This window comes from Dipteris shenzhenensis, chromosome 11 (assembly GCF_047967505.1).
Source record: "Dipteris shenzhenensis isolate YYH24624 ecotype China chromosome 11, Dip_SZ_1.0, whole genome shotgun sequence".
In the NCBI taxonomy this organism is placed as follows: Eukaryota; Viridiplantae; Streptophyta; class Polypodiopsida; order Gleicheniales; family Dipteridaceae; genus Dipteris; species Dipteris shenzhenensis.
This window is the reverse complement of record NC_141606.1, coordinates 1743414-1767190: the sequence shown is the minus strand read 5'-3', so window position 1 is coordinate 1767190 and position 23777 is coordinate 1743414. Positions and strand designations below refer to the sequence as shown.

Here is a 23777-nt window from a genome sequence, read left to right as displayed (position 1 = left end):
AGAAAAAATTACTTAAACACTTAAAAGATTAGTTGGTAGAAGTGTTAAGAAACAAAACAAATTGCATTAATTTACATAAGGAATTTGAACAAATGACCACATAAACCAATCGAATAATGTACTTGATAGGATTATAGGAAATAAACTGAAAGAAGTAAAAATCTAAAAGGAATACATTATCTTGAGGAATTTAAAGAAACCAAAAAATTAAAGAAAATAAATACATGAATATGTAGATCTCTCACAAAATTAACCGATGAAAGAAATAAGTTAAATAAATCCAACGAAAAGTGTAAAAGGGAACCTTGGATTAATTTGATACATGTTAAAAATAAAAAAGGTTAAAACAATTACTTAAACAAGGTTAGCAAAAAAACTGGAAAATAAAGATAGCAATTGAAGCAAAGTTATATATATATATATATATATAGAATGACGTAAAAGATAAGTACTTAGAAGGTTATAAAGCAAAAAATAGTAGAAACTATTAACACGTGTCAAGTTTGTAAGTGACTAGACTATGAAGGGTTTTAGGAAGGAAAGATTTCGAGAGTCGTGGTCGCATGAAAAGGGAAGCTAGTTGCAAGGGCGTAGTCGCATAAAAGAAACAAGAGAAGGTTCAGGACACAAGGACAATTGAAAGCGTGACAGAGACTGTGACAAAGTGCGAATCGTACTAGCCTAATCTATCACTTAATAAGCATAAAGATCACGGAGGATCAAACCAAATACAAAAAGCCATGGGGAGAGAGACAAGAAGTATGAAACACTCAATCTATTCCAAATGTGCTATGTTCAACCATACATGATATAGAGAGTGCCCTTTGAATAGTCAACACTTGTGTGATCCTCTCATCAACATCTCTTCTTTTGGATATCCTCAATCCACATCTCCACATCATGTAGTCCACATCCTAGGGTGGCTACTTTGATTCTTTCCTTAGCACATACCTTAGCCTCTAATTCATGTGCTCATGGCACCACAACTCTCAACACCTCCCCTTGGTGCCATGATCCTTTGGTTACTGCAAGGTGGTCAGATGTGAGTTACAAGATCAAATCCTCCCCGAGATGCTTACATGGCTATTCTCAGGTGGTTAGGTTTGATTTACAAACATGTGGGTTGAAGGTGGCAAAATTGTTGCTTCTCAATATTTGATGTTGATGGCGATGTCGCTATCTTCTTCGCTTGATGTAGCTTGATGCATGATGCTTTGTTCTTCCATGTGCCTTGATTCTTTATATGTGGATGCCATGCTTTGTACTATGGTCATCTCATGCACTTGTGCTTTTGGCATGCTTTTTGCATTCATGCGTCACTTTTCCATTTATTGCAAAGGTCTTACCAATTGATTTTTTTCAATATTGGTAGTGTCTAATTGCATACAATGATTTTGATTTGACAGGCATGTAGAGCTCGAAAAGGCGATCATTTTTCTTTTTGGAGCATGTCCAAATTCTTTCTAGATTAAGGGTTACGCCTTGTCGAAGGTTTTGTGAAGAAGAGGGGCCTTGATGGTGTGGCACAAGGATTCACATGTAGAATTTAAACTATGCTTAACAAGAGGTTGTGTGCTTAGAAGGCACTGCTGACTGTGCATGCTAATGTGGCATAACTAACCTTAACTCTAACCATGGTGGGTTAAGTTAACTAGACCCTGATTGAGCCTTATCTTCCATGTGGCAACCTTCTAACCCAAGTTAGTTAACCCAAGTCTAGATTAAATTAACCATGGTCCCACCAAACCATGCAATTCAACCTAACCATAAATTGAACCTTGGGTGCTTTCAATAACCCTGGTCAATTATTATCTTGACATGTGGCAGTCAATGGGAACCTTGGTAGAACCTTGGAGGAGAAAAGAAGGAAAAGGCTTTCTGCTACGATGGCAAGGCAACGCGGTGGCACAATGCGTAGAGCATGGGCATCAACGATGACTGTGTGTTGACGATGGAGGTTGCTTGATGCATGGAGGCTATTATCCCATTGACGCTGAGCTCTGCGTGAGGCTTGGGAGGCCTGTGTAGTCAGAGCGATTCTCTTTGGTGATGGCGTAGTCTATAGAGCCGTTGCTAATTAGAGAAGCAATCGCTGATGTTGAGCTGCTTGGTGCCATGTCTGATGGTGCTGTAATGCAGCACTCCAGTTATGCTGAAGTATGAATCCCTACATTCAGCTGCCAAAAACCACGGCTCGCTACATATCATAGCTCTATTCAAATTTCTTTGCAGAGGCTCTCGATTCTAAAGCGATTGTCATTCGCCTCTGAGCAGGAGGCTATTTCAGAGCATTGCAGAGCCTTGTGATGATGGAGGAAGCTATAGAGGAATTCGCCCAGAGGCGCAGTTCAGTGCACATTGTTGGCATCGACTGAAATGGAGCCAAGGGTCACTGAGCTAGCTATAGAGATGTTGAAGCTTGGCTGAAGCTTGGTACATGTGCCATTTGGAGCTTGTGCAGGCCTTAGGTCTTGCTATGGTGGCGGTAGGAGCAGGAGGAGCTTTGGCGCTATGGGCATCGATGGAGCGACTGAATGATGTAGGCTGCCCATCTTTGATGGTGGAAATTTGGCAAAGTGGAGGCCGTCAAAAGGAGCTAGGAGTTCCAACATTAGAGGATTGAGAGCTTGAGATGTTGTTGATGCCTTCTTTGCTATCTTGAGCCCATGCTTGGCTGATATGGCTTTGGAGGAGTCATAAGCAAGGGGTAGCTTACTGTAGAGTTGTATGCACTACCAGTACTCCAAGCTTGAAGGTCTCACTGAAAATGCTTAAGTCCTCCTTTGTTGTTGGCTATGCAGATGCTTGAGCTTTGAAGACTCAAGAGTCGTTATTGTAGATGGTTTCAAAATCTCTCTTAGAAAAGAAAACTCTCACAATGGAAATGAACCCAAGGAATCTCTCTCTCAAAACTAGAAGCGAGAAACTCTCGAGACCTAAAACTAATCTCACATTCTAAAACTAATCTAGGAATGGGAGCAATCCTAGTGAACTACTAATGAGCTAAACTAGGAGAGCTAAACCTACACTCTGATACCATGACAAAGTGCAGATTGTACTAGCCTAATCTATCACTTAATGAGCGTAAAGATCACGAAGGATCAAACCAAATGCGAAAAGCCATGGGGAGAGAGACAAGAAGTATGAAACACTCAATCTATTCCAAATGTGCTATGTTCAACCATACATGATAGGCCTCTTATATAGAGAGTGCCCTTTGAATAGTTAACACTTGTGTCAATCCTCTCATCCACATCTCTCCTTGTGGATATCCTCAATCCACATCTCCACATCATGTAGTCCACATCCTAGGTGGTCACATTGATTCTTTCCTTAGCACATACCTTAGCCTCTAATTCATGTGCTCATGGCACCACAACTCTCAACAGATTGTGAACTCATAAGCAAGGGAAGAGATGGCTAAGGGAGGTACCAACGACACAATACCGCTAAGAGGCGATGCTTGCATGATCCACCAAAGAGCCAAGAAAGTGACTAAGTAGACTAAGCCAAGGGATGATGAAGAAGAGGCTATCTACGAGCTGACAAGTAGATGAAGAGGGAAAGGTCGAAGAATAGGAACCAATCCAAATGATGAGAGCACAAGAGAGCACACAAGGTAATACAATTTATGTGAGAAGCCACCAAGTGACATGAAGTTCTCACAGAAGTAGAGATTGAAAGGAAGATGAGGAGGCAAACGTGTAGAGAGAAGGAATGAGCTAGGTGGGAAGGAATGATCAACCAAAGAGTTGAGAGAGACACACAAAGAACAAAATCACATAACATTCATAACGTTAAGTGCACAGTAAGGTAAGGCAATGAGAGAGAGAGGGTGGCAGCAGGAAAAGAAGTAGGTTGGGGAGATTTTAGAGTAAGGGTTAAGGGGAGAATAGTTAAGGGAATAAAATAGTTAAGGGAGCTTAAGAAAAGGGGGTCTTTTGGGTTTTTGGGTTAGAAGTAGTTAGGTTAAAGGGGTTAAAAGAGAGTTGTTAAAAAGACAATGATTAGGGGTTGAGAAAAAGAAATTTTAGGGGGCCAATATAATATAGCTTAGGCTTGCAACAATTAGGGTCTAGTAGAAAACCTTAGGCTTGCAATTAATAATGTAAGTCAATAAATGTGCCTAGCTTACTATAATTATAAGGGAATCTCAAAAAAAAGGGACCAATGAAAGAGAAGGAAATAAAATCTTCTAACTAAATAACTAAACTTAACAAGTGTATAGTGTCAATAAATAGTGTTAATCAATAATTAGGAAAGGGGTAGACAATAAATATGTAGGGGGGTATCTTAATTAAAACATATATAAATAAAATAACATAAAAAAGGGGTTGGGGGGGTTTTAACTCTCGTATGAGTGTTACTAAATTGAAGTATCATGATATAATTAAAGTTCATGAAGTAGTTAAAGTCGACATGGCTGTGTCAATGGGGTAGAGTAGGAATCTTCATCAAATCAGAAGTGTGTGTGTGCGTGCATGTGTGTGTGTGTGTGTGTGTGTGTGTAAAATTGGGAAAAGGGACAGATGAGCAATAGCTTTACTTGTAAAAAATGTAATTAATCTAAGGCACTATAATTAAAAAAATTTATAAAAAGGTTTAGGAACACGGAATAACCTTATTCAATTTAGATGAAAAAAAGGGGGAACCTTATTAGAATTAGAAAATTGTTAACAATTTTTAGTGAATAAATTAGAAAAAGGAAAGAATACAAGAAGGGGGATTAAATCATATACATTTAATCACTTAATTATGGGAATAATCTCAAAGCATAGAATAGAGTGAGTGTAAAAAATTCATATGACAAAATGTAAAAAATGTAGTATTATGTGTGTGTGTGTGTGTGTGTGTGTGTACGTGTGTATGTGGTAGACACTAACAACACCCCTTTCATAGTGAAAAGTAGACAATTTTGGAGTGAAAAAAGAGAAATGTTTTAATAGAAATACTTTGCAATAAATATCCACAAAGGAGGAAGTAACATCATTAAAGGATGAACAATCTTTTCAAAAAGAGATAAAGCGAGCAATAAAGCTTTGAAAAGTCATTGGCAGTATCACTTTTATCGAAGAGAGGAGTCTACCTACCTGCTGCCACCATCCAACAAGAAAAATGATAAGAACCATGTTTTAACTTGGTTTGGGAAGTGTAAGATGCTATTCCTCTCAAATACTTTATTCATGTCACTAAGGTTGGACATTACTTTAACAATAGATGGAAAGTTTCTTGGGGGCTACAAATATTTCTTTTCCCAAGGTTTACATAAGATCCTTCCACCTACGAGGCCAAGAATCTAACCATTGATATCATTCTTGTAAGCGCTTCTCTAGGTAGGCCACTGTATCTTGTGAATAAGTCACAATAGAAAGACATTCAAAAACAAGTTCAAGAACTATTAAGACAATGGCTTGATTCATTCAAGGCTTCACTTTTTGGCTAACTAGTGTCACTTGTCCTTAAGAAGGAAAAAACCTCAAGGATCTTCGTGAATTATATGTCATCTGACTCTATATTAATGTAAACCTACATTAAAAATTAAAAAAAAAGAATTATATGTCATCTAACAACATGATGAGCATGTTCATATAAATGAGGTTTTAGAACTTTCTATATTTGTAAAGGGGGGTCAAAACTTTTGCAAACATTTTGTGTGTGTGTGTGTGCGCGCGTGCATTTGTGCGTGCAAAAAAAATGGATCAAATGGTTTTTTTGAAGACTAAGGCTACGGTCCAAATTTTGAGATGGGTTGCATAATCTCTAATCTTCTAAAATAATACCTTATCTTTTCTAAAATGTAATCCCTACTCTGTTTTTAGATATAATCTCTCATGAGATTTCCAAGTGTTATGTAAATAACCTTGGAAATCTCACGAGAGATTACTTGCCATCAAATATACGATGGTATATGTATATAGAAATTATTGTAGTTTAGTTTTTTTAACTTTATGAAATAATCTTTATGCCATCAAATGTATGATGACATAGGTATCAAAAAATTAATGTAGATTAGTATTAGTTCATGTGGTAGTTGCCTTCTTTGAAATGCTAGATGTCGAGCTACACTAGCTTTGACATCTTCTTGTACCTTATATTTACCCTTTCTTGTAATGAACATACATGCCATGAATACAAATTCATCAAATTATTGGGAAAACATGATAGTAAGAAAACATGATGTTTCAATACATATATAAGAGCCAACATTTTCAATCATATATATCTTAAGATTAGGTAGCATCAAGTTAGGCAACACTACACCTTACACACACACACACACACACACACACACACACACTTCCTATTCACTTTTTGCCTTACACTTACTTTACCTTTTTTCCTTTCCCCCCCTTACCTTCTCTCTCAAAATCACCCCCCTCGCATTTACACACCTTGTCATTCTCTCTCATTTACACCCCCCAATCCTCTTTTCCCCTTAATTTCCCCTAATTTCCTAAACCCCCTTTTAATTTTTTCCTATCTTCCATTTTTTCCTAATTTCTTGTTTTTCTCCTTTCTATTTCTCTAATTGCCCAATTTTTTCTTAGTTTCTTATCTGTCCCTAATTTCCTATCTCCCTAATCTCCTAAAACCTTTCTTCTAAATTCCCTATTTTTTCCTTTTGTTTTATTTCCTAATTTTTCCTTTTTCCTATATTCCCCTAGTCCCCCCCCCCCCCTTTTTCCCTTCTCTAATTTTTCTTTCTAAATTTTTCCTTCTTAATATTTTAAAATATGATTTTCCTTTTTTTACTGTGTCATTAATTTTACCCTACTCCAATAAACCCCCCCCTTTTCTTTTATTCTCTTCCTAATTTAATTGCTTCTAAATACCCCTACTTTAAACTTATTTGCACTCCCTACCTATCCCTTTTCTTAACATTATGTGGCCTTTTTTTTTTTGAACTGTGGCCCTTTTTAATTCCCTCGATTCTCGTCTCGCAAACTCGCACAAATCCTCCCTAGTCCCCTCACCTCCCCCGACTCCCCGACTAACCTACCCTCCCCTATATATTAAACCCCTCCCCTCATACTATGAACACTAGCCCTCTACGCCAAACATTGATTACCCTCCCCATTGCCTCTATGCTACCTTCACCTTCTCTATCAAACATTGCACTTTCTATCAAACATTGCACGTTGGGAACTCACTAACAAGGATAGGCACTTTGCAATGTGTAGAGAGAATCTTTTCTTCAAAATAATGAAAGCCTTGGTCCATCAAGTTCAACATCAACATGGGTACGCATGTGTAAAGCTCAATTGCAAGGATGAGTGTTAAAAGCAAAGATGCAATATAGGATAAAAACGTGCTTCCCATGCTTGCATATGTCCATAGACTATAAGATGAAGCTCCAAAAGAATCTCTTTGCAATGGTGCACCAATTGGGACCTCCCACTTTTTTCATAACTTTTTTCGCTGCAGAAAGGCAATGGGAAGATTTACTCAAATGTCTACGAGAACTTGTGCGTAGCCCAAAGCAAGCCAATGAAACTAGCACTTCGGCTGACACAAGGAATTTAATATGCTCGGATCCTGTAACAATAGCACAATACTACGTCCATATGTTACAAGCAATTAGATGCTTGCTAAAGCAATATCCTTCAATAATAGGGTAACTAATGGACTTCTTCTTCATCACTGAATTTCAAAATTATGGCAACCACCAACATGACCATGGTTGCTTTGGATTGAGGGTCACCTATGTACGGTGCCTCTACGAACAACAAAATTGAAGAATTCATGGATAAATATATAAGTTGCAACATATCTAAGCTTGACCTCCCAACCCCTGACATCCAATCCCATAAGCACAAGAAAACTTGCACACAAAGAGGAAAGTCTTGTCGCTTCGGATTCCCTCGCCCTTGAGATGCTCGTTTGGAAGGGGCTAAAATGAAATCGTTTAGACTTCACAAGCAGTTGTAGCTTAAATGGAGAGATTTGGACTACTTTCTGGTTAGCCTTCTGCTTTAGCACTAGCCTTTGTCATGGCTCAGTTTGCCCTTCACCTCTAGAGTGCTGATAGAAACTCAGTACGATGACTTTGTATAAATGGATGCTCAAGTATGTGTGGGTTTGTGCATTTGTATGTGTGAGAGCATACTTTTATACTATGGTCTACACCCACTGTTGGGCACTGAGATGATGTTAGTGGGGATGTCATAGTAGCTAGTCATTGATAGGCATGATGGAGTTTATGGTTTTCAATCTTATGAGTGACTATTGTGAGATTGAACCTATGTCGCATTTTTAGAACATGAGTTTGGGAATGTTCTTGGATTCATCTAGCTATATGCTTCCGCCGTATAAGCAGACTATTGTTAGATCAAAACTGCACTATGTTGCATTTTTAGAGGATGAATTTGGGAATGTTTTTAGATTAGGGCAGCAACCTTCTCCATGCGGGCTGGAAGGATCACATTGACTATTACGGGCTGAAGAAACCAATGTACCAAAGCAATTGTCAGTTCTGGGAGATTTTAAACTACATTCGAATCAGCACATAGACACAAGCTGACTTGAACTATTTAAAAACACATTATCATCGTTTATTTGCACAAAGGCACATAACTTCACACCTCTACTACACAAACGTAGAGAAAGACAAGCACACTGAGGAGATCTTCCACATGTTGAATCCTCAGCCATGCTTCTTAAAAGCAACAAATGCTAAGCATAAGACATGTAGCAAGACAATCCACCTGCCCAATGGCCCAAAAAATAGTGGTAGGCTGCACACGCTGAACTAAGATTCAAGTCAAGCATGCTAATTGAGATTTGTCCAAGAAATTTGAACATCGTTGATGGCCTTGTTAATGGGGCTGATGCCATATTCATGGACTCCAGCATCGACAAAAACCCATTCATTGTTTAGGTATGTTTCACAAACAAAAGAAATTGGCTCTAAAACACGTACAAAAACTCAATGCTCTACACAAGCAAAACACATCCTTCATGGACACCCATCTTCCAAGTCACTTGAGAATTCCAAATAGGAAAAAATCTTCTTAACAGTTCCCACTGCAACAAGCATCTGCCCGAACTATTCATTGTTCGCAAGGGCTCTCGATGGACTACTTGGCTTTCGACCCTACATGTATAATCACATGACCTTGCATACATTGCCCTATCGAGTGTTAGAGATCCATCTAGCTTACACATACTTCAGACATTAGAAATGAAACACATCAAAGTAGATGAATCTGTGCTCCAAGAAATCAAGCGTTTGAACACAACTCGTGCATGGATGTTTGACCAAATCAATTTCGCTAAGCAATACACAACACACCCAATAGTTCAATCCTTGAACACAAGGTCATTTCAAAAACACAAGGAAGGCATACTATTGCAATCCAAACATCCTCTACTTGCAAGAAATGCACAGCAAATGTCATGATGATGTAGCCATTCCAAACTTCAACCATGAGAATGGAACAATGGGCCTTTGAATATCAACTTACTACAAAGAGCAACTTGATCTAATAGACAAACAATGTCCTTTGAAGGTGGGGTTGAGTGCTTGCTAACAACATTTCAATATTCGTCCTTTGGAACTCAAGCTATAGTGAATGTCTCCTACAAATCGCAAAAAACGCATGTAGATATCCTTATCCGTTCACTTGAATGCATGCTCAAGAAGTTCAATACAAATATTCCCACATATATCTTAGGCGACTTCAACCTTGACTATTAAAACAAAACACTTAACATGGACAGCTCGTCAACCAATACAAAATGGAACAACCGCACTGCAATTCATAGTTCCACTTTAGATCATATTTGGACAAACACATATTTCTACTTTAGTCTAAAGGCTGCATAGCCAACCTAGTTGAATTTATAGAGGGGGTCATAAAATTCTGATAAGGAATTTCTGTAAAGGCAGACAATGGACTCATGTTTTGTAAGTTGTAAGGCAAGACGTACATCATCGTCATCGTACTTTGAATTTTGAACTGGCCAGCCCTAATTTGTGAGCGTCCGAGCTGTCTCAAATTTTGAAGTCTCGTCTTTCCACCAGGGCGTACATCCCGCGGGCTCTTCCCCATCCCCAGTATCCGAAATGGCAGCAGTCGAGCAACCTATAAATGGTATCCTTTGCTAAGAATTTAAGACGATTGCTTATTTTCTGTTTTACGAGGTTTGTTCTCGCTTTCGGAGTTGCAACAAGCGATTGTTCTATGTCCGGCAGCTGTACGCTCTCCGAGCTTTGTTTCTTCTGAAACTGTTACGTGAAAGTAGACTTTCCAGGCATTTGATTGGCTGCTCTTAAGCTACCCAGACGGCGGCAGCCCTCCGCTCTTCCCAATACGGTTTCCTTGACAATTATATGTGTGGGAGAGTTTAGCAGGAAGTTTGAGAGCATTAAAGTCAACCCTCGCGTAAAATCTAGTGACGTAACGAAGGTCAGATACGTGGATGCATTTTGCCAATCTAATAATGTGTGAACATGTTACGCTTAATTTTTTGGCCCGCCAATGTTGATTTTACGTCCTCATTCCATGGTTAGCCGATCTTATGTTGGCTTAAACTGTATTGGTTTCAGGTCACTGGCACGGGGGGAGCAACGAGGATTGACCAGTCCATTTTAAATCAGAAGAGTGCTACGTTTATAAGCAATATTGCCGCTTCCAGTTCAGCCGTAACCGGAAATGCACAAAACGTTAGAGATGCCAAAATTGAAATGAAAGGACCTGTGGGGTTGTACCCCTCAAATGGATTGTATTACCCACGACACCATCTTTACGACGGTTAGTCTCGATATTTATTGCTGGTATGCTGTTTGAGAAGAAATTAGTGAGCACTTGGTACTCATGAAAAAGTGTTTTGCAGTTTCTCAACCTGCTCCTGTGAATATACAGGGGTACACCCCTTACCCGATAGAGGGTATACCTTTCCACAATCCAGTAAGTCGCCATTGCAAGATACACATTGCGACATTTCAATGGGTCGCTCGACATGACACTTTTATCTATTAGTGATAGGTCTGAAATAAGCTGACAGCTAATCGTTATTCGCAGACCATTGACTTGCAGGCCCCTGATTATGGTTTTGTGAGCCAGTCCTTGGGTGGTCCATTTAGTGTGGAGATGCAGTTTCAGTCTGATGGAAGTAATGGGTATATGTATGGGCCACAACTGTTCCAATACCCTACTTATCCATACTATCAGCAGCCCCCCCCTGCTTATCTACCTCCCCAGCCAGGGATCCCAGCTCCAGGTATCGTCATGTCTGACATGCAAGATCCCAGACACCTAGGGCTGCGTGTGCCAAATGGGCTGCCGAGCATGAATGGATTTGGAGGGCCAGTCAGTGGGTCTCCAGTTGCCATGCTATCCCCCTCTGTCTCCAGCGAGAAGGGAGCTCAACCCCTTGCTGCCCCCTTCCCCTCTCCTATGTTGAGATCATCAGCACCTAGAGTGTTGCCAAAGAATCAAAATGAAACTCCAAGGTTAGGTGCTCCAACTCAACATCGTCTGCCTCTGAACCCTGCTCACAGTTACAGAGCACAAGCTTCAGTACATCCAAATGTAGTAAATAGACTGGTTTCAAAAATTGACTTGCCTTGTACGAGTGTCACTCCCAACATATACATTACCGGTAAGACAAGGATTACAGATGGGAGACCCTGCAATGGTGATACTGATAGCAGCAGTCAAATTTTGAGCAAGCAAAAGGTGATGAGAGAGCAACCTTTGAGAATTTTTAGTGGACGTCCTGATGCTCTAAATGAGCAAGTAAGAGATGAATCTCTTCAAAGGGGCAAGAGCCAGCAGTCAGCACCCATGCCCACCGGCAGGTCTGAGGGTGATGCTGTAGGCAAAAAAGTTGAGGCTTGGCCCTCAAGTCTTGCTTCAGATTATGATGATGCTAAATTCTTTGTAATCAAGTCATATAGCGAAGACAATGTACACAAGAGTATAAAATATAATGTGTGGGCAAGTACTGCCAGTGGGAATAAAAAGCTCGATGAAGCTTACCAGGATGCTCAAAGGCGAGCTCAGGGGAAGCCTCACGGGTGTCCAGTCTTCCTCTTTTTCTCAGTAAGTCACTTGTGCTTTTGAATCTCGACAAAGAGCAGTTTTGTCACAGTGATTGCTTGCCAGTGATGGTTTCATGGACTTTGCTCTAACTGTATTGGAGATTTTTTTTAAATAACTTTATTCAGGTCAATGGGAGCAGGCAATTTTGTGGCCTTGTAGAGATGGTGGGGCCCGTGGATTACTGTAAAACCATGGCTTTTTGGGAGCAGCACAAATGGAGTGGTTCATTTCCTGTAAAGTGGCACATCATCAAGGATTTGCCCAACCCTCAACTTCGACAAATTCTCTTAGAAAATAATGAGAACAAGCCTGTGACAAACAGCAGAGATACACAAGAGGTAATCATCTGGCTGCAAAACTCCAATTGATACTTTCAGTACGTCTTCCTATCAATGGTTTTGGCTAATTTCACTACAGCTATCCAGAAATCTTGGTGGATTGTTTATGATTGCAGGTGAAGTTCCAGCAAGGCATAGAAATGGTGAACATATTCAGAAGCTACCCTACAAGGACATCCATCATGGATGACTTGTGGTTGCATTCGAATTCTCAGAAACCAAGTCTGGACATGGGACCACCACAGTGGTCTGCACAAAATTTTCCAAAGCTACCCGAGTTGGTCGTAAGAAAAAAGCAGTCACATGACGAGAGAGGGTGTGAAGGTGTGAAAAGTGATCCGACCACATCCAAGGTCTATGATGGTCAATTAAATGATGCCAGTAGATGGAAAAAGAGTGATAAAGTTATTTCTGAATCTGGGGTCAATTCTGCACTGCAGAATTTGAGGCTGGATAAAGACCAGATAGCAAAGGTTTCAAAGATAGGAGAACATAAAAACTAGTGTTTGAGTTGCTGCCACTTTGTACTGTCTGTCATGGAAAATTTCCCAGGGTTAGAGAATAAAAAAACCTTAAATTTTGTCTCTTAAAAATTTTAGCGTACGGCCCTTACCACTTGTTAAAGGCATCGAGTAAAGCATTGAGTTGGCTGAATGTATCTTGATGATATATTATTTAAGATTGATCAGGCGCTCGTGAGTGGCCATCTTTTGTGTATTGGGTAGTCTATTACTGAAGGTGCTAGGTAGGGTTGTCCAGGATTACTGATGATGCAAGAATTAGTGGCTCCTCATGTGGAGTGCTGTGTGAAACACAGTACAAAACAAACGGTTTTGGTATTTTCAGGGCATTCAAGTTATACCGGATGGAAAGAGGCAACTTCCAGCTCACGTCGTAATTGATTTTGAAAATGGGGAATCCTAATTTTCTGTTAAGTTTTGAGTCATCCTAATCTTCCGTAAAGTGTTGAGTCTAGTGTTTACCTTCCCCTCTTCTTACTCTTCTTGTTTTTTCAGGCTGTTTGGCTTCTTGTTCTAGCGAACATTGGGCCAACTTACTTTTAAAAGAGTGCCCCCCTTGTTTGGACCTGCACTGAATTCTCCTGGTATTCTCTTTTGTTCACTGTAGCATTCTAGAAACGAAATTGGAGGGCATGCTTGCTCCACTCGAATTGCCTGGTTTGAGGAGGTGTTTGCTTTATATTGAGGCGACACGTCAAATGGGCTGATGATGACTTCATTCCAATTGGCTGTCATCATCAAGGGCTTAGATGATCTTGCTTCATCTATTTGAGACCAACAGTATGGTGCAAATTGTTACTCTCAAGAATCAGTTGTTTGTGTTGACAACGGCTGAGGGTGAACTGGTGAACAATCACTTAGTAGAAGGTTGGAGTTTATGTGAGATCAATTGGCAGCAATTGATCAGAAGGTGGATAGCATGATGGAGTTACCACGAGGGTTTACACGTGGAGGATGACATGTAGCAAGAGAGACTCATAGGCAGGATGGATATCAGAGGGTTGCAGGTGCTCTTATGCAATCACTGATGTATCGCAAAAGATGCGATTCATAATAATAAAATAAGTTGCAATGCCTTGAGAGGCGCTGTTCTGTGATTCCATTTACGTTTTCTTGTGCTGCTTTCAGTACTGTTCTTGTTCGCATTAGAGATCTCCGTTCGAGTGTGTTGTGTCTGGTGGATATGCCATGGACCAGATAGAGCATAAGTCACGTTGAGCCCGTGTCCCAAAGCACCGGTTTTCACCCTAGAGCTGTTGGCTACTCTCTTATCTGAATTGGTTCAGTGCAATCTGCATTGCCTCGGGAATGGCATCCACGTCCACTGCCCACCCTGGCCACGATTTGAAGGTTTGCCCAAAATTGTTGACTTGCACGCCTGTGGAGGATATTTATATGTGGTTGGACCACTTTGATAATCTTGCCAAATATCATCGATGGTCCTGCGGCTTGGTATCACCAGCTCGATGCACAGGTCAAAGCTTCATGGCAGCATCTCTGTTTAGCCCTTTGTTCTTCCTTCGGCAAGACTGACACCAGCTGCAAGTACTTTGTCAATTACCTCACGAAATAGTCTCACAGTCTGGTGTCAAGTTTACCTATTTGTTGATCCTGTCGTCACTGATATGAGGACATGAAGCATCGCCAGTTATATGCTCGACAGTAATATGTTTGTGTTGGAGGTGCAGGAGTTTAGGCCTGATTTTGATACCACATTCGGCATGTTGTGAGAGCTTTTGAATGTGGGCCGGTGGATCATCTCCTCATGGCTTCTTGAGAGGAGGCGTTGGAAATTAGAGGTCAACTTCGATCAATTCCCCATTTATGAGTCTCCATATGAGGGGGACTAGGGGACCAATAGATGGGAAGGGACAGAGAGGTATGCAATGTGGCCACACGTGGAAGGTGCCACGTGGGCACCTGCTTGGACTGCAATGTGGGCAGCAAGCAACCAGGCATAGGAAAGGATCATCGTTCTTATGGTTTATTTGGATCCCTCAGTCAGGGCTGTTCATGGTCCCAACTGGAAAGGTCATGGGGTGGGTGTTAAACTCAGCAAATAGCCCTTGAATGGGGCAGATTGGCTGGGTCTTAGCTCAAGAAATGGCACTGGAAACGGGCTTTTAGACACTCCAAATGAGGCACTGGTCAGCCTGGACAGGTCGGCCAGCTATGCAGGGGCTCTGGAGGGGTTGGCTGGCAGCCGACGAAAGCTCAGAGCAATTGGCCTGCTGGTTGGCCAGGCCTCACTTGGAAGGTCATTTGGTAGTTCAGCGTAGGCACTGCAGTGGTTATTCCACCGTGCATAAGTGAGCTCCTAGAGCTTTCTTGAGCAAGCTACCGAAGCCTCTACAGAGTCACGCGACAGTTTGGAGGAGTGTCCTTGGTGGAGAATGCAGCATACTCAGCCTTTTGTGGTGCCATACTTGAGCTGAGAGTTGCTGCAGGTCTTGGTACAAAACCAGCCTTTTGTGGTGCCATACTTGAGCTGAGAGTTGCTGCAGGTCTTGGTACACGGTTTTGTACTCGATTTTATACATCATTGCATGGAGGTTTGGCTGTACTTCTGGCTATGCTCTTTCCAGATCTGAATGTGTTCTCTATCTGCTTGTGTTTAGTATCCTGGGAATCTCTTCCACATAGGTGACTTGTGCTCAAAGGGTTCCGCTTGATGCAAGGTCATTGTCGCTTGGTTTGTGATTAGAGATGATTAGTTTTTCCAACACAAGGGAGGTAGATAACTTCATGTTTTCTAGGGCAAATGGGAGGGACAGGTGGGTGACTCATTATGGGAAAGCAATGTGCTATGTAGGTTCCATTAAGAAGTTATCGCAACGATTTTGGTGTGGGTTTAGAGGAACCCACCCTAGCGGATGAATGGGTCATGTGGCTACCCATTGTTGAAGGCTCCTTAACGCCAATTCTCTTATGGCTTACCATCACATTAGGATGCACTGCTTCTAATGTGGGTGATGAAATAATTGTTATGACAATATAGGAGCGATAAGAACACCTTGTCTATCATATTGAAGCTGAAATTCGTGTAGAGGAAGAGTGGAATGAGAGGGAGACAAGGACAAAAGACAGGAAGAAATAAAGAGAGTTTATCAATGTCTCTACGAAATACCAAAGGGTCTATGAGCTTGAAAAAAATGCGGGGCCACTAAATAAGCATGCATACCCAAGGCTGTGTGGCCCGCGCTGACCAGTGTCCCGTGCCGAGCGGCGGACCAGCTCTCGCCGTTCCGCATCCGACCGGGGCGCACTCGCAGCCTCCATTCGCTTCCCTCCTAGCAATTTCAAGCACTTTTTAACTCTCTTTTCAAAGTCCTTTTCATCTTTCCCTCGCGGTACTTGTTCGCGGTCTCTTGCCCGTATTTAGCCTTGGATGGAATTTACCACCCGCTTAGGGTTGCATTCCCAAACAGCCCGACTCGTCGACGGCGCCTCGCGAAGCAACAGGATCCGAGCTCGACGGGGCTCTCACCCTCTACGACGCCCCTTTCTAGGGGACTTGGGCCCGGTCCGTTGCAGAGGACACATCTCCAGACTACAATTCGTGCGGCGAGGCCGCAAGATTCTCAAGCTGGGCTCTTTTCGTTTCGCTCGCCGCTACTAGGGAAATCCTCGTTAGTTTCTTTTCCTCCGCTTGGTGATATGCTTAAACTCGGCGGGTAGCCTTGCCTGATCTGAGGTCCATGTTCCAATACGGGGGGAGCTCGTCGGCACCCCCCGCGAGCCCGATCTCGGCACGTGCACCTTCGGGCGATTTGTCTACAAACTGCCGTCCCGCAAGGGGCGGACCACCCTTGTGACGCCTCGCCACTCAGTGCCACCGATCCATTTCAACCGACCGCACTGCCTCGGAGGGGCATCACAGACGGCCAGCTCCGTCGCTCGGCCCCCCTCAAAGAGGAGGGGTGAGGGGCGTGGTTGTGGTGAGGACGCTCAGACAGGCATGCCCTTGGACAAGCCGCGGGCGCAAGTTGCATTCAAAGACTCGATGATTCGCAGAATTCTGCAATTCACACTACGTATCGCATTTCGTTGCGTTCTTCATCATTGCAAGAGCCAAGATATCCGTTGCTGAGAGTCGTTTTTACTTGTGTTACGTCCTCCACGAGGGAGGGAGATTAGACCGTTGCATTTCTTCGGTGCCTCGCACTCCCCGTGAGGGGGGCGGAAGGTTTATCATGCGGCCCCGTGCCGAGGCACGGAGGAGGGGGGCTACCCGCGCGGCGGACGGGGGAAGATCCTCGCCCCCGCTGCGCAACCGATGGGCCGCCCCGGCTCGATGCCACACCCACTTTCGCCCGGCTCCAATATTGAAAGCTCAGTAGGTGCCAACCATGCCTTGTATGAGTGGAGCTGCAAGAGATCCTCTTTGATGACTTGGTTCACCTCTTGGTAGGCAAGTAGAATGGATGGAGCCTCAAGGTTGTACTAAAATGACGGCATTCTATCCATTTGTAGTCTCAAGCATGCAAATTGTTTATGTGTTCGAGCATACGAGCTCCTCTGATCCCTCTTTGCCTCCAATACCATAGATGAAGTCAAGGTTAGCCATGGCAATTGTGCCCAAAGGGAATCATTAGAGGGATTTGGAATCAAAAGGAGAGAGACACAGAGAGAGAGAGAGAGAGAGAGAGAGAGAGAGAGAGAGAGAGAGAGATCTACACGTGTGTGTGTGGGTTACATAAAGAGAGGGAGGGGACACAAAAAAAGGAGGGAGAGGGAGACAAAAAGAAAGGGAGAGGGAGACAGAAAGAGAGGGAGAGGGAGAGGGAGAGCGAGAGAGGAAGGAAGGGAGAGCAAGAGAGGAAGGAAGGGAGAGAGGGAGAGGGAGAGGGAGATAGGGAGAAGGAGAGAGGGAGGGAGAGAGAGAGAGAGAGACAAAGGGAGAAGGACAGGGGGAGAGGAAGAGAGAGAGAGAGAGGCAGAGAGAGAGAGAGAGAGAGAGATTTATTGTGTTTATTTTTATATATTAAAGTATTTTTAAGGCAATACCCCCTTTATAAAGTGCATTAGTAATTGTCATTTTCACAATGTCACTATTCACACTCCTACGTAACCTTGCTTTCAATAGCCTTCTTTTTCGTCTTCCTTAGCATCCTCCCATGCTCATGGTTTCCCCTAGAGAAGCATTTGACCAATGGATTTCATCTTTCCCTTCTGTTGATTATGCCTCTTCATTTTATCGATAGACATATCCTTGGGGACAATTTGTAATGATTGCTACCTCGCCTCACCAACGAGTCCCATTGGATATTTTGAGCTCTCTTGACAAGAGTGCTAAATTTGAGAAGACTCTCGATAGGGCCATGGATAATGTCCCTCCCTCCCTCTCCCCCCCCCCTCTCTCTCTCTCTCTCTCTCTCTCTCTCTCTCTCTCTCTCTCTCTCTCTCTCTCTCTCTCTCTCTCTTCGTGAGTATGCTATTCCCCTCAGGGAGGCTTCATCTTCCCCCCTTCATTTGATAGAGAGATACAGCCCTTTTTCTTCTCCTTTCAACTAGCAAGTTTGATGAGGATGTCAAACAACAGCCCCAGGGTCTTCTACATCCACAAGTGGTGAAGTAAGTCCATCCACAAGTGGTGGAGCAGATGAGCTAAACCTAGACATAGAACCTAAGGACCATGTTATAGACCTAGCCGGAGAGCAAGCTGAGAGCCAAATCATCCTATCAACATATCTGGATCGTGCATACCCATCCTCCACCTATAATCATGATGAGGTAGCAACCAAGCCACACCTTGCATCGATTGATCCAATTGCTATTGAGGGTCAGGAGTACCTTATCCTATTAGAAGTGATAGAGGAAACCAGTCTTTGAGAGGATGAGGTACTATGCCAGCTCCCAAATGACACTAGCAAGGATATCATTGACTTTGACGCTCCCATCGATCCAACAATCGATGAGATTGCATGCTTTGATGACTCAAGCCGTAGCGGTTTAGACTCTAGAGGCAATCCATCTCACACAAACGGAGATCAAGGATGCTGAGCAACTGTACAAGATGTCAAAGGAGGAATTTGTAAATTTGCAGAGGTCATTGTTTGGGGAAAAAGATGAAGAAGTTGGCACCTCAAGTCAACTGAGAGAGAGAGAGAGAGAGAGAGAGAGAGAGAGAGAGAGAGAGAGAGAGAGAGAATCTACACGTGTGTGTGTGGGTTACATAAAGAGAGGGAGGGGACACAAAAAAAGGAGGGAGAGGGAGACAAAAAGAAAGGGAGAGGGAGACAGAAAGAGAGGGAGAGGGAGAGGGAGAGCGAGAGAGGAAGGAAGGGAGAGCAAGAGAGGAAGGAAGGGAGAGAGGGAGAGGGAGAGGGAGATAGGGAGAGGGAGAGAGGGAGGGAGAGAGAGAGAGAGAGACAAAGGGAGAAGGACAGGGGGAGAGGAAGAGAGAGAGAGAGAGAGAGAGAGAGAGATTTATTGTGTTTATTTTTATATATTAAAGTATTTTTAAGGCAATACCCCCTTTATAAAGTGCATTAGTAATTGTCATTTTCACAATGTCACTATTCACACTCCTACGTAACCTTGCTTTCAATAGCCTTCTTTTTCGTCTTCCTTAGCATCCTCCCATGCTCATGGTTTCCCCTAGAGAAGCATTTGACCAATGGATTTCATCTTTCCCTTTTGTTGATTATGCCTCTCTTCATTTTATCGATAGACATATCCTTGGGGACAATCTGTAATGATTGCTACCTCGCCTCACCAACGAGTCCCATTGGATATTTTGAGCTCTCTTAACAAGAGTGCTAAATTTGAGAAGACTCTCGATAGGGCCATGGATAATGTCCCTCCCTCCCTCCCCCCCCCCCCCCTCTCTCTCTCTCTCTCTCTCTCTCTCTCTCTCTCTCTCTCTCTCTCTCTCTCTCTCTTCGTGAGTATGCTATTCCCCTCAAGGAGGCTTCATCTTCCCCCCTTCATTTGATAGAGAGATACAGCCCTTTTTCTTCTCCTTTCAACTAGCAAGTTTGATGAGGATGTCAAACAACAGCCCCAGGGTCTTCTACATCCACAAGTGGCGAAGTAAGTCCATCCACAAGTGGTGGAGCAGATGAGCTAAACCTAGACATAGAACCTAAGGACCATGTTATAGACCTAGCCGGAGAGCAAGCTGAGAGCCAAATCATCCTATCAACATATCTGGATCGTGCATACCCATCCTCCACCTATAATCATGATGAGGTAGCAACCAAGCCACACCTTGCATCGATTGATCCAATTGCTATTGAGGGTCAGGAGTACCTTATCCTATTAGAAGTGATAGAGGAAACCAGTCTTTGAGAGGATGAGGTACTATGCCAGCTCCCAAATGACACTAGCAAGGATATCATTGACTTTGATGCTCCCATCGATCCAACAATCGATGAGATTGCATGCTTTGATGACTCAAGCCGCAGCGGTTTAGAGGCAATCCATCTCACACAAACGGAGATCAAGGATGCTGAGCAAGTGTACAAGATGTCAAAGGAGGAATTTATAAATTTGCAGAGGTCATTGTTTGGGGAAAAAGATGAAGAAGTTGGCACCTCAAGTCAACATGAAGTGCAAAACCCACCGAGAAAGGGATTCTAGTTAGACACTATAGCTCACGCCCTTCGCGATGAGGCAAAAAAATATGTACCTTTAACAACTTATGGTTTAGGGTTTGTTTTCATCATTTGATTCCATATCATCTATGTACTTGTGTAGGCTGTATTTTAAATGGAAAATCCTTTCTCTCTCTTCACCTAATAGGGAACTAAAACTAGGGTTTAGGATTTAGCATGGCAAAACCCAAAAAATCATGAATATCTTGAACCTAGGTGCTCCTACAGCAAATCTAAAGTATGTGGCGGATTTTCAACCCAAAAAAGGCCCTGGAAGCATGAAATCCAACATCATGCAACCATGACCTATCAAGCATGAAATCCAACATCATGCCACAAGGGCCTACTTTTTGCAAAAAGTATGCCCTAGTCGCATGATGTCGGATTTCATGCTTCCAGGGCCTTTTTTGGGTTGAAAATCCCACCACATGCTTTAGATTTGCTATAGGAGTAGCTAGGCTCAAGAAAATTCCCAAAAAAAAAGTCTTCACTTGGTTAGACATCCAAACCCTAATTTTATTTTGGCTTGAGTACTTTCTTCTTGTTTTCCACCAAAATATTTCTTGAGCATATTACATTATGGTTTAGGGTTTTTGTGTAATATTGATAAAAATTATAATAAAAAATAACACTTCTAGCTTCAACCAATAGGGAATCAAAGCACGGTTTAGAGTTTAGCATTACCAAATCTCAATAAGTCTAATTTTTTTAAAACCCATATGATCAATCAGCCCATATAAAGCATAGGGTGAGTTTTCAAATAATGAAAGAGGCCCTAGAAGCATGAAATCCGACATCATGCGACTAGGGCCTAATTTTTGCAAGGCCCTGGTCACAAGATTTCGGGTTTCATGCTTCCAAGGCCTCTTTTTTTGTCAGAAAACTCAACCCATGCTTTAGATTTTTTGAATGATCATGTTTCCCGACTTTCAATTTAAAAAAAAGGTTCTCATCTAATTAAACATCTACAATTTTAGGTATATTTTTTGGAAATATAATCATAAATCAAGGTTTAGGTGTTGATGTAATATGTTGATTCCAGGATGTGTTGTGGGTTGATGAATATGCTATGCGCAAGGGCAAAACCAGAGGATATTCTAGGGGAGGGATGCTATATGAATAAAGTGGCTCAGCACATATTGGTCTTCCATCGGCAATTATTGCCAAATGGAAAGTTGAACATTATGAAGTTTAGGATCCTTAGTTGGATGCTGAAGATGAAGCCCATCCTTCATTGGATCCTTAGTTGGATGCTGAAGATGAAGCCCATCCGTCACACTGTAGATCGTGTTGTTTTGATAAAGTGTAGCATTGCTTTATTTTTGTTCTTGGACACTCAATCCAAGCCCCTCCCTAGCATCATAGCCATTACAAGGCTAGAGAGAGGGTGCAGAGCCCAACAAAAAGAAGCATAGCTAGAGTAAAATGTGCCCTAAAGGGATGATCCATGTAATCAATAAAGATTACAATTATATATATATATATATACATAAAGCAAAAGTATTGCAATACAAAATGTAAAAGAAAAGGTAAATATATATTCTAAGAAAAGGTAAATTCTATTAATTCTTGAAGAAAAACCATACAAACAGCTTCAAAAAGGAGCCGTCGATGAAAATGCAAAAGAGAACAAGTTGCCAGTTATAGAAAAAACACATGTTTTCGGATCTCGTGACTCATCACTTAGAGAGATTCCAAAATCAAAGCTAGCAACCAAGATGGTGGTCTATACATCTAGCAAATACCCCTCGCAGAAAGGGTGTAGAAGAATCCTACCGACCTTGTCTGATAGAAACGCTCTTGCCTTTTGGTGGTCTCTCGAGCTCGAAGTACCTAGGTCCCAAATGGCATGTAAATTGAAGGTGATATTCAGCTAGATGGCTACTAGAGTAGCCGTCGGAGAAATTCGTTGGCCTCCCATCAACTGACTACATCGAGCTACCTAGATGTTCTAGGCAGTGATGTTGGAAACTATCTCCCACACACCATCCTCTGGAAGAGGTGGTGGGTGTGAGCGAGAGGGATGAATTGCATCATGAATCTCAATTCGATAAACTTGCTATCTATGTATCCTATAATTAGGAGTGACAAGGTCGATTGCAAAGGCATGTCCTCCCTCTGGATCTCCTCTGTGCCTGTGAAGAAACCAATAGATTTTGTCTGAGCTCTCGAGGCCTTGCAATAAATGGACAAGGCCCATCGGCCCTCTCTAGACTAGCTACAAAGTCATCCACATAGAGCGTTGTACCATCTGCAAACTCAAATTCTAGGAGCTCCTCCTCCTGCTGGATCGGAAGCATCATCCTTGTAAGGCCAAGTGCCTAAGAATGCGGAATATCGCCCAAGGTCTCTGCCACAAAGAGCAAAAGATAAAGGGCCAATGGGCAACCTTGCCTCACTGAATGGGAAAGAGGAAAGGTCTCGCCTGCATGGCCCCCAATGATTACTTGGTTGGAGTTGCATGCATGAAGAGCTAAAACCCCTCTGATCCATCTCACCGAGAAACCAAGTCTCTACATAGTCCCCTCCAAGAATGACCACTCTACTCTGTCATATGCCTTCTTGAAATCAAGAAGGATGGCGAGAGGTTGCGCCTCCTCCCTAGCCTAGTCAACTGCCTCCCACAAAGTGAAGATATTATCCAGGATGCTACACTCCTGGACAAATCTGGTCTGCATCTTGTGAATGATATCTAGAAGGTGGGATCTCAGACGCAAACTCAAGACCTTAGCCAAGATCTTGTAAGCTATGTCTAGAAGGGTGCTCGATCTCCACTAGCAAATATCTTATATATCTCCTCCCTTTGAAATCAAGCATATCCAACCTCTGCTCAAGGAATGTGGAAGGGATCCGGAGTCAAAGATCTCCTTGTAGTCTAATCAGAATAAGGTTGGGGTCAAGCTATCCTCTCGTGGGCAGCTGGAAGAGCCTATAAGCCCTCCCACAACTCCTCATTAGTGAAGGGATCCTCTAGACATCTTCTAAGATCCTATGAAACAACAAGGGGACCTGCTCCCAAACTGCCTCTCTAGCAAGAAGAGTGGTGGGCAAGGCCTCCTCTGACTGAAAGAGCTAGCGATAGAAGGCTGTAGTCATCTCGGGGATCTCCTGGTGGTCCGTGTGCATATGCCCTTGTGAGTCCCTGAGACACAGTAAATGGATCCTTGCAGACTGTGGTCCTATGGTCTGGAAAATCTATTTGGTCATTTTGTCACCCTATTGGAACCATCTGGCCCAAAAAGAGTGGTATGAGAACTTTGACCTCCAAGTCCT

The 23777-nt window shown here is 42.6% G+C and overlaps 1 protein-coding gene and 1 non-coding gene across 7 annotated transcripts; one reads left to right on the top strand and one right to left on the bottom strand.

Moving 5' to 3' along the window:
- Positions 1-9794: 9794 nt before the first annotated feature.
- LOC147896469 (uncharacterized) lies at positions 9795-13090 on the top strand. Of its 6 annotated transcripts, none has more exons than XM_087381605.1 (8): positions 9795-9907; positions 10025-10094; positions 10345-10409; positions 10550-10754; positions 10837-10910; positions 11025-12047; positions 12173-12385; positions 12502-13090. In XM_087381605.1, exons 1-8 carry the CDS (start codon positions 9893-9895, stop codon positions 12886-12888), a joined length of 2052 nt encoding a protein of 683 aa, XP_087237731.1. In that variant the 5' UTR covers positions 9795-9892; the 3' UTR covers positions 12889-13090. The 6 variants fall into 6 exon arrangements, with proteins under 6 accessions (XP_087237731.1, XP_087237730.1, XP_087237734.1 ...); XM_087381604.1 differs by having other exon boundaries at positions 10025-10096; positions 10338-10409; positions 12502-13089; XM_087381607.1 differs by having other exon boundaries at positions 9805-9907; positions 10352-10409; positions 12502-13089.
- Positions 13091-16848: 3758 nt separating this feature from the next.
- LOC147896468 (5.8S ribosomal RNA) lies at positions 16849-17001 on the bottom strand. Its single transcript, XR_015541837.1, has one exon. It is a non-coding gene; the product is annotated as a 5.8S ribosomal RNA (ribosomal RNA).
- Positions 17002-23777: the final 6776 nt, after the last annotated feature.

Coding starts and splice junctions, on each gene's coding strand:
- LOC147896469 (XM_087381604.1), top strand. Junction 10,410..10,549: donor AATCTAGTGACGTAACGAAG/GTCAGATACGTG, acceptor TATTGGTTTCAG/GTCACTGGCACGGGGGGAGC. Junction 12,048..12,172: donor CAGTCTTCCTCTTTTTCTCA/GTAAGTCACTTG, acceptor AACTTTATTCAG/GTCAATGGGAGCAGGCAATT.